General features: G+C 62.8%; 1 protein-coding gene across 1 annotated transcript in view; it reads left to right on the forward strand.

Annotated features, from left to right (window-relative positions):
* The window catches only part of SH3BP2 (SH3 domain binding protein 2), a 22,030-nt gene that overhangs the window by 7,747 nt on the left and 3,816 nt on the right, over positions 1-10,467 (forward strand). Inside the window, exons 2-10 of the mRNA XM_007953496.1 lie at positions 1,862-2,001; positions 3,059-3,161; positions 4,135-4,252; positions 4,564-4,631; positions 5,272-5,360; positions 5,684-5,752; positions 7,268-7,910; positions 9,928-10,036; positions 10,270-10,325. Coding sequence (XP_007951687.1) covers positions 1,862-2,001; positions 3,059-3,161; positions 4,135-4,252; positions 4,564-4,631; positions 5,272-5,360; positions 5,684-5,752; positions 7,268-7,910; positions 9,928-10,036; positions 10,270-10,325 — 1,395 coding nt within the window. The remainder of the gene's footprint in view (positions 1-1,861; positions 2,002-3,058; positions 3,162-4,134; positions 4,253-4,563; positions 4,632-5,271; positions 5,361-5,683; positions 5,753-7,267; positions 7,911-9,927; positions 10,037-10,269; positions 10,326-10,467) is intronic.

Consider the following 10,467-nt stretch of genomic DNA (forward strand, 5'->3'; position numbering starts at 1 on the left):
CGCAGGCCAAGCCCTGGAAGCCGGCGGCCACCCTGCCTGCCGCGTGGACACCGTGAGTACCGAGCCCGGACCCTTGCACCTGGAGCCCGACTCCGGACCCCGGCCTGGGAGCCCCGGCGCTGCGGGAACAAAAGCGGGCGCGGCCAGGCGGACGCTGGGGGTCTCCGCGGTTCACCTCCCTCCCTCCCGGCCCTCCAGGCTCGGTCCCCAGCCTGCGTCTGCAGCCGCGCCTTTGTTCCCGAGAGGACCACAGGGGATCTGGCTTGGGGGTCGGGAGTGGCAGCCCCGGAGGGGTTCAGAGGGAGCCCCGGTCCCCAGTGGCCAGGCAGACAGTGACAGCCCGGCTGCAAGTTTGTCAGAGAGTGTGGCTTGCTCAGAGCAGAGAGGCTTTCTTTGTGTGTGGGGTTTGGTTGTTTTGTTTCGTTTTGTTTTGGAGAGGATGGAGTGATAGTGGCAGAGATCTAGACTGTGGGGCTGACATTAGTCACACGCCTGCTCCCATCCAACTCCCCTGTGATCCCAGCAGGGACCTGGCCCAGGACGGGGTGGGTCCGGGGCAGGCACAAGACAGCAGGGTGGGCTCGCGCTGGGGTGGAGGAGACCCCAAATGTGACTGGACGCTTGAGACACCTCTAGGATGAGATGACTCTTACTCTGGGCCTTGAGGGATAATTAGGAGTTTGCCAGGTAGGAAAGGGCAAAGTTCCTTCCTGGCTGAGGCCAGAATTCCCGGCTTCTGCTAGGTGGACCTTGAGTAAGACCCCGAGAAAGGAAGCAGGCCTGACACGAGCCTGGAACATTGAGGCCTGTGGGGCTGGGTGGTCAGCCAATTCAGGAGCAAAGGTGACAGACAGGACCCGTGTGGTCCCCTCTGTCTCGGAGTGACACTTGAGGCTGATGGGACACAGATTGGCCCGGACACTGCTGAGGGGTTAGTCTACCTGCCAGGCTATGCTGCCTCTGTCCCCCACCCTCCTTGGACGTAGGTGTTCCCATGTCAAAGCCCTGGCCCCTGAGACGTGCTGGTGAACCGAGAATGGGAACTCAAACTATTCAGATCGGAAACCGGGGGCTCTTGACTACCCACTTCCCTAGCTTTCTGGTTTCAGGGCCTCAGAGAAGAGCTGAACGCAGGTGTGCGTGGGGGTGAAGTACCTCCTTCACACCTTGATGAGACTCAGCACTGGTGGGGAGCCCGGCCCAACCCCTGCACCTCTCTAACTCCTTCACAAGGTCCCTGTGTGGGCCAAATGGTTTGCTTTCGGTTTTGCTCTCGGCCACTAACCGAAAGGTTGGCAGTTCACAGCCACTCAGCCACACCAAGGGAGAAAGGCCTGGTGATCAGAGACGTGACCTGTTTCCGTAGACGTGACAGCCAAGACTACTCCACGGAGCTGTTTTCCTCTGTAGCACATGAGTCGGAATTGACTAGACAGTAGTGGGTTTGGGTTTTTGGTTTTAGGTTGTAACCCCAGTGCCGCCACCTCCAGGAAGCCCTCCCAGACTACCTGTCTGCCTTGACTGACACTCAGACTTTGGGTGGTTAAGGGACTAGGGCCTGATTGACCTGGGCTGGAGGTTTCCTGAGGGGCCTTGCGCACAGCAGGTGTGCAGCAGGTGTGTGCTAAGAGAACAATGGAGGAACACACTTAGCATCCAGGTTCACTGGGCGTCTGGTGTGTGGCCCCAGGGGGGCTGATGGAGGGGACAGGACGGCCCTCCCTCCCTCCCCCATCCCACCTGCAGCCTGGGGCTTCCTCATCCCTCGCTCCGTGGCATCTCTGGGATCTTGCCAGCGTCCTCCTGCATGCTCCTGTACCCAGCCCTGGCTGAGCTGTGTCCTCTTCCCTTTATGTTGTAGGATCATGGCGGCAGAGGAGACGCACTGGCCCGTGCCCATGAAGGCCATAGGTGCTCAGAACCTGCTAACCATGCCTGGGGGCGTGGCCAAGGCTGGGTACCTGCACAAAAAGGGGGGTACCCAGCTACAGCTGCTCAAATGTGAGTCCCTGTGGGGGAGGAGCTCAGCCTGTCTGGAAGCCTGGACAGAGCCTGGCGGGGGACATGGGGGCAGAGCCGGGCCCTGCTGTGTGGACAAGTGACCGCTCCCTCTGGACCTCAGCTTCCTTACCCGGTGTTTCCCTCCCTTCTCTGCTGGCCGGCACTTCCTAGGGGACCTGGGATTGTCCTCCCCGTCCCCCAGGACTGTGGTGAGGGCCACAGTAAATAAGTGGGACAGGCCTGTGTGAACAGTGCTGACCTCTGGCCAGAGTGGGGCACCTCAGGGTGGCCTGGCAGGTCTGGGCCGTGGGAGGGGCCCTCGCTTTATCTGGTTCAATGAGTGGGACTGTCACTTGGTTCACAGTGAAGCCATGTGTCAAGCTGAGCCCCTGGCAGGGCCCCAGACCCCTGAGCTACACAGGACCCCAGCTCAGGACCCCGGGATAGCAGACCAGGAGGGGGAGCTCAGGAAGTAGTACCCAATTGCCAAAGAGCCTAAGGGTCTGGCCCGACTCTCTGACCAGGCCCTGGGCTGCCTGGCTGAGCTGCCCAAAGCCAGGCTGTTTGATCCCTGTGTAGACACTGGGTGGCTGGGACCAGGAGTCTCCAAGGAGGGTGGAAACGGACCTCTCCAGGCCTTTGGAGGGCCTGCTCAGGATGGGCAGTGGAGCGTGGGGTTTCTTGGCACAGCTGCCCAGCCGGGAGGTTGGCTCACATAGTGGCTGGCACACTCTCTGGGCCCTGGTACTGCCCCTTGTCCCCTCTCACTGTGCCGGCCTGAGGGGAGGCAGCCACGGGCAGTCCTGAAGCCCCCTGCAAGCCAGGCTTCCCTCCGCCTTTGGTTCTTCTGTGCCTGGCTCTGTCTCCCAGTCTTTGTCCCTGGGGCCCATGGTGGCTCCACCCACCCCAAGTCACCCCCTCCCTGTGGGTGGCCATGGAGTTATTTGCATTGGGCTGGCCCAGCTCCTCATCCTTCCATCCAGTGGCTCAGAGGGGGGCGGTGTGCCGAGCCCCTCAGAGGGCTTGCCCCTCTCTCAGCCCTGCCTGTCACCTGCAGGGCCCCTTCGCTTTGTCATCGTCCACAAGCGCTGTGTCTATTACTTCAAGAGCAGCACCTCCCCGTCCCCGCAGGGCGCCTTCTCGCTGAGTGGCTACAACCGGTAAGTGCCGTCCTGCCCACTGCCCCACAGGCCTCTGTCGGTTGGGCCCAGCCCTCGTTCCCCGCCAGGAGGGTCCTGGTCTCCAGAGATGGTCTCTGTCGTCATCGGCTGTGGACCATGTCCCACTGCTGCTGCGTCCTTCTCTAACCCCCACGGCCCCCTCCTCCTCTGATGCCCTCAGAATCTGCTTTTGGGGCCCCTTGGCCACAGCTGAGGTCAGGGCCCAGTTGTGAGCTTCCTGCGGCCCCGTGGACAGGCCTGAGGCCAGGGCGACCTGCTCGCCAAGTCCCCGCTGCCCAGGGTTCAGCTTCCTGTCCCTCCCCTCCTGGCCACCACAGGATCCTTCCAAGGAGCCGGGAGTTCAGCCTACCCCGAGCCCTGACCCTGGTACATCCGCTGAGGGCCTAGCAGTCTGGGAACTGGGCCCCAGGGTGTTGTCCAGCCAGCAGGCAGCTGAGTCTGAGGGCTCCTCCAGGCCCCCGAGGGGCCAGAACGGGCTCCCCTGTCCAGGCGCCAGCAGACCACCCACACACTGCTCATTTTGAGTTCTGTGAAAACGTCACGTCCAGGTGGGGGGCAGCCCTCAGCAGATGTGTTACTGGGCTGCCCCGCAGTGCGCCCAGGGGTACTGCTGGCCGCAGGTCACCATGAAGCCTCGTGCAGCCCCAACAGCCAGGCCAGGGCCAAGCTGAGGCTGAGTGTGAGGCGCTGCTGTTGGTGGGCGGTCGTGGCTGAGCCCTGCGTGTGACTGCTCCCACGAAGCCCCCTGAGACCCCAGTGCTCCTCTGTAATGTCCACGGGCCAGCTCCCTGTGTCCCTCAGCCAGACAGCTCTAGGCCCCAGCCAGGAGCAGATCTGCCCCGTGCTTTGGATATGGTGCGGGTTTCAGGCCCAGCGTGCAGCCATCCCAGTGTGGGGACAGTGGGCCCCTGGGGTCGACCTGCACCGATGGGCATGGCTTGTGTGCTCCCAGGGTGATGCGGGCAGCAGAAGAGACCACGTCCAACAACGTCTTCCCCTTTAAGATTGTCCACGTCAGCAGGAAGCACCGCACGTGGTTCTTTTCAGCCTCCTCAGAGGATGAGCGCAAGGTGCCTGGGGCTGCGGGGCTGGGTGGCCAGGTGAGGGGAGGGCAGGTGTGGGCCCGCCTAGGCCGCCATGCCCACCGTGGCCCTGGTCCGGGGCTCCCGTTTCCCCCAGTCACTGCAGGCCAGCCTGGGGGATTGGGCGAGGGTAGTGGAGGTGTGGGCCCACCCAGGCCGCCATGCCCACCGTGGCCCTGGCTGGGGGCTCCTGTCTCCCACCTGGTCACTGCAGGCCAGCCTGGGGGATTGGGCGAGGGTAGTGGAGGTGTGGGCCCACCCAGGCCGCCATGCCCACTGTGGCCCTGGTGACCCCACAGAGCTGGATGGCCCTGCTACGCAGGGAGATCAGCCACTTCCAGGACAAAGAGCCGCCCCTGGATGCCAGGTGGGCCTCAGGTGGGACAGGCGGCGGTCGGGGAGGGAGTTGTGGCTCCCAGGCCTGTCACTGGGGTGCCTGGGATGGGATGCTTAGGCCACCTCCCAGGCCTGGGGGCTTGGTCCAGAACCCCGAGTAAAGGGTTTTCTGGAGGTGGCAGCCAGACCTTGTGTGTGCATGTGCGGGTGTGCGTGTGCACGTGTGTGCACATAGGAAAAGCATGTGTAGGCATGTGCATAGGAGTGTACAGTTGTGGACACGTATGTGCGGGCATGTGCATGTGTGTGCTGGTGTCTCTGTGTGGCTGAATTTGTGTGCTGTGTAGCTCCGTATGTCTGTGTGTCTGTCTGTGTGTTGTGTGTGTCCACATCAGTGTGGACTGAGTCGATGTGTGTGTGTGCATGTCTGTGTGTCCTCATGTCTTTCGATGTGTCCATGTGTCTGTCTGTGTTTCTGTGTGTTTCGGTGTCTGTAGATATGCCTGTGCATCTATACGTGTGTTGTGTGTGTATGTCTGTCCATGTCTGTGTGTCTGTCTGAGTGACCGTATGTATGTGCGTGTGTGTGTGCGTACATGTGTGCACGTGTGCTGAGGGAACGCCCCTGCCCATGCTCACTGCCTGGCCCCCGCCCACCGACTGGTGCTCAGTGACTCCAGCTCGGACCCAGACAGGTTCTATGGTGTGGTGGAGCGGCCGGTGGACATCAGCCTTTCCTTGTACCCCACGGACAACGAAGGTAAGGGCCGTCACCACCCCACCACTCTCCAGGCCCAGCCTCCTGTCAGGCTGCGGCATGGGGCAAGCATATTTGGCTGGCTTCCGTGCTGGTCCCTCTGGCAGCGACAGGGTCTCCTGGGTACCAGGTTCAAATCCTCCTGCCTTGTCCTCACCCCCATGCTGCCTGGCTCTTGGCCCCTGTGGGTAGTGCCTTGTTTTGAGGCTCAGCTCACAGGGACCTGCCTGTGTCCCTGGCTCGGGGAGAGGGCGGGGTGCCTGCCACCCCGTCCCCGATGCAGCTGGGCCCATGGCGCTGGCTCTGACGCCCCGGCTCCCACACAGACTACGAACATGACGATGAGGACGACTCGTACCTGGAGCCCGACTCCCCCGAGCCCGGGAAGCCCGAGGGTAGGTGGGCTGGGCAGATGGGTGGGCCAGGGGGCACCCAGTGGGGAGAGAGCCTCGCTCTGGATGGCCAGGCTGGAGCTGCCTGGGGCTGAAGCCTGAGGGGCAGGCATCGAGGGGCCATTTTCCTCTGGTTGACAGCTCACTGTGGAGCCCTAAGTGGGGCCCCGACCTATCACACAGGGTCCTGGCCCTGTTCGCACCCCCGAAGCGCACAGCTCCGCAAGGGAGGTGGGCCACCAGCAGTCAGGGCACGGGGTCTCCTGTGCCTGTATCTTGCCCCTTGGGTCACAGACCTCCACCCCACCTGGGCCGTGCAGGCCCGTCCTGTCTCCAGCCCCCCTTCTTCTTGGTGATGACCCCCCCGGGCCCTGAAGCCTCGTCCTCTCTCCAGCCCCCCTTCTTCATGGTGATGACCCCCCGGGCCTTGCAGCCCCACCCTGTCTCCAGCCCCCCTTCTTCGAGCTGATCTCATGGTCCCTTGGCTGTCCTTCCAGCTTCTTCTTCCAAGGCCTCCCCTCCCCACTCTCCCCCTGCCCCACCCCTCTTCCTGACGGGGGCTCAGCTTCCAGTCTTCCAGTTCCCTGGACCTTTGCTCCTTGTCTCCCAGCCCAACCTCAGGTCTACTCCTGCCCACACGGGGCCCATGCCCCACCTCATCGCCCCACACCACACTCGGCCCAGTGTCTCTCGGCGTCAGCCCATTCACTCAGCCCTCAGCACTGGGGAAGCCTGCGTGGAGCCCATGCAGGTGGACCTTACCAAGGCTCCCTCAGGCCCCAGACTGGGACCTTCAGTGGGCCCGAGGCTGTCTGCTCATTGGCCCAGGCTTTCCCTCCCTCTAGCCCACCACTGCAGACAGGCTTTCTCCCTGTCTCCCCGGAACTGCTGTTGTCAGCATTCCCCCTCCCCCCAGGACCATCCGGTGCTTAGCTCCCCGGGAGCGGCGTGGCCTGGGCACCCACCCACCCCGTGCTTGGCACTCTTTGCTCTGGGCTGGTCCATGCTCACGGGCCCTGCCTCCTGCCTCTCTGCGTGGGCCCCTCCTCACTGCCTGGTCCCTCGCTCCCTCTTCTGCACTCCCTGGTGACAGCAATGTCACCCGTACACTGCAGGCTCCAATGCACACTGCCAGCTGGGACCGCACCCCTCAGCTGTGGGCTTGTGTCCCAACAGCCCACTCAACATTCTCCCCAGCTTGGGATGTCTTACAACATCTGGAACTTGTCAGCCACGCAAACAGCTGCCCGGCCCTCCCACTAACCCTCCCACGTTGGGCTTTGGACACCCCTCCTGACTCAGGCCAAAGCCTCAGACCCTACTGGTCTCTTCTCTCAACTCCATCCCTGGCATTCCCGATGCCCTCTGCTGGGGGTCATGGCTGCTGTGTGGAAGGTGGATGTAGACAGGGCCCAGGGACCAGGCTGGAGCTGGTTGGTCGACCCTGTAGAGGGGGTGTTGGCTCGGCCTCTGGGCCAGTGACCTCCACTCACTTCCACTCACCTCCTTGATCTACAGACGCCCTGATCCACCCGCCCACCTACCCGCCGCCCCCTGTGCCCACGCCCAGGAAGCCGGCCTTCTCCGAGGTGCCCCGTGCCCATTCCTTTATCTCCAAGGGCCCAGGACCCCTGCTGCCACCCCCACCCCCTAAACGAGGCCTCCCAGATGCAGCCCTGACCCCTGAAGACGCCAAGAGAGAGCCATTGCAGCGGTGGGCAGAGCCCGGCCCCAGGGCGCCTGCCCCACCCCGGAGGATGAGCGACCCCCCACTGGGCAGCATGCCTGCAGCGCCCAGCCTCCGCAAGCCCCCTTGCTTCCGGGAGAACACCTGCCCCAGTCCGGAGCTCCGACTCCCCAGCCACGGGACCGGTGCCGTTTCTGCCACGGCTGCCAGTGAGGCCGGGAGCTGGGATAAGCTCAAGTCTTTCCACCTGTCCTCCCGGGGGCTGCTCACACCCGAGCCCCCACCTGTGCCGGCCAACAAGCCCAAGTTTCTGAAGACAGCTGAGGCAGCCGGCCCAAGGGAGGTGGTCAGGCCTGGACTCTTTGTGCCCCCTGTGGCCCCCAAACCTCCCGCCCTGAAGCTGCCGGTGCCCGAGGCCCCAGCCCGGCCTGAGATCTTGCCCAGGCAAGGGGAGCTGCTGCCGGCCCCGCTCCAGTAAGTAAGTCCGCGCCACGCTGGGGCCTCACATCACCCCAGCTACTGGTCCTCCAGCCTGGCCCTCACTACACTCAGCCCAGGACTAGACCCTGTGGTTCCGGGTGGAAGGTGGGGTCCTTGACTGCTCTGCAGAGCCTAGGTTGATCAGCTTTCCCTGTGCCAAACGCAGGGGTGGTTTGCCCCAGATCCAGTCTAGGGTGCAGGGGCTTCCTGATCTGTATCCGGGGCACGGGGGGGCCCCAATCCAGACCTGGGCTGGTGGGGGCCCTTTGATTCAGACCTGGACTATGGGGGGGTGTCCTCTGATCCATACCCAGGGTGCAGGGGGCCGCAATCCAGAAGTCAGGTGTGGGGGGCCCCAAGCCAGACCCAGGAGTGTGAGGGAGTCCTCTGATCCAGACCCAGGAGTATGGGGGGGTCCTCTGATCCAAACTCGGGGTGCAAGGAACCCCTAATCCAGACCTGGGATGCAGATCTGGGGTGCAAGGGGCCCCTGATTCAGACCCAGGAGTGTGAGGGAGTCCTCTGATCCAAATCAGGGCTGCGGGGGCCCCTAATCCAGACCTGGGGAGGCCTCTGATCTAGACCTTGAATGATGGCCAGTCTGGTGGGGGTTAGGCTGGGATGAAGTGACTACCTTGAGAGATAGCAGTCAGTATGACCTCGGAAGGAAGATGAGGCAATCTACTTCCCTGGTGATACTGCCTCGGAAACCCAAGAAGGGGTTGCTATGAGTCAGGTCCGACTCAATGGCACATAACAACAACAACAACAACAACATGACCTGGGGACACAGGCCTCCTGGACACTGTGGGGTGAGGAAAGGTCCCTGCGGGGCTGACCTGGGACTGGTGACATGGAGATGAAAGCCCAGTCACGCTCCGTGCCTCTGTAGGCCTCAGGCCCAGACCCGTGCCGGGCCTTACCACCCTGCCTGGGGCTTGGGCTCTGTCTCCTCCTGACTCTGGAGAGACTCTGGTCCTGCCCCAGTTGGGAAATCCCTGGAATGTGACCCACCCTGAGGCCTGATCAAAACCCTTTCAGTTTACTGTCTGGGCAGCTCTGGGATCTGACTCCTGCTTGGGCTGTGGAGTGTACACACCAGGGCCAGTGTGTCCTGCTCCCTGAGATCAGCTGTCCCCAGGGCTTGTGGTTGAAGGGGTCTGAGCATACTGCTGGGTGAGGTGGGGGCCTGGGAGTGCAGGGGTGAGCCTCACACGGCCATCCCCAAGGCCGCAGGCTACATGCCCTCCTAGCCCCGGGGACTTGTTGGCATCACCAGGGTCCCTGGGAGGGCCCTCTCATGCTCCTGGTTCTGTTTCCTGAGGCCCTCGATGGCCCAGCCCCTTGTCAGCTGGCTCTGAGCTGGTTTGGAACCCCTGTGCTATAAGGCCACGTGTTTTGGCACCAAGAGTCCATGGTGTGGTCCTCACCCATTGCCCACAGGCCATGTCAGCATGGTCTCGGGGTCCTTGGGCCACCTGTGGTCTCGCTTAACCCTTCCTGAAGTTTGTTGGAAGAGGGTCCCTGGACACATCTAGGGTGCACAGTCTCCCTGGGATGTGTCTCTTGGGGTCAGTTTGCAGGTTCTGCCAATTCCACATCCACTGAGGTCATTACTGGGCCAAGATCCCAAAGCTGGGCAGAGACAGAGCTCGACTGACCTACAGGGCCTTCCTGCAGTGTCCAGAGCATTGTCTACCTGTGACGTCCCCAGAGCTTAGAACCCCAAGGCCCCCTGGCCAGCAGCAGCTCTGCTGTGGGCCTCAGGCGACTGGCCACCCCAGGGTGGTCTGCAAGGCTCTCTCCCAGGAGCCCTGCTCTCATGGGCACTTTACAGCCCCAGGCTGAGAGCAGCCTGACCCATGCACTCCACCGATGCTGAGGTGGCATGACACTCAGGATGCCAGCTTCTGCTGCCGGGCAAGAGCACAGTGTGCAGAGGGGACAGAGGGTGGCCATCCCGTGTCTGACAGTGCTGAGGTCTCTTCCTTCTTTTCCCTGTCCCCCACAGGCGATCGCCTCCCGATGGACAGAGTTTCAGGAACTTCTCCTTTGAAAAGCCCCGTCAGCCATCGCAGGCGGACACTGGAGGGGAGGACTCAGATGAAGACTATGAGAAGGCAAGGCTGAGTGAGGGCACGGGTCCTACCTGGCGGGCAGGCAGGCCGAGAGGGGCCCTGGCTAGCTGTCCTACACCAGGAGCCTCCAGGGGCCTGCAGCCGAGGGAGGGATGAAGCACTGTGCAGAGCCCTGGGTCCCGGCGCAGGCCGGCAGCCAGTGGGAGTGGGCGTGGGGTGAGCTAACCATAAGACCCCGTAGACCTTGACACTGTCCACCGTTGGCCTCTCACCAGGTGCCACTGCCCAACTCGGTCTTCATCAACACAACAGAGTCCTGTGAAGTGGAAAGGTCAGCTTGGACCCCTTCCCTCCCCAGAGCCTTGTTTTGGGCCCAGACAGGGTGTCAGGGCCCATGCTGTCTTCCTGTGCCTCCGTCCCCTCCCTCGCTTTGGTGCTGGGGGGTCGCTGGCACAAATAGCCAGCCCTGAGTG

This window comes from Orycteropus afer, unplaced genomic scaffold, assembly GCF_000298275.1.
Source record: "Orycteropus afer afer isolate SDZICR_OR568_19922 unplaced genomic scaffold, OryAfe1.0 scaffold00398, whole genome shotgun sequence".
NCBI lineage: Eukaryota > Metazoa > Chordata > Mammalia > Tubulidentata > Orycteropodidae > Orycteropus > Orycteropus afer.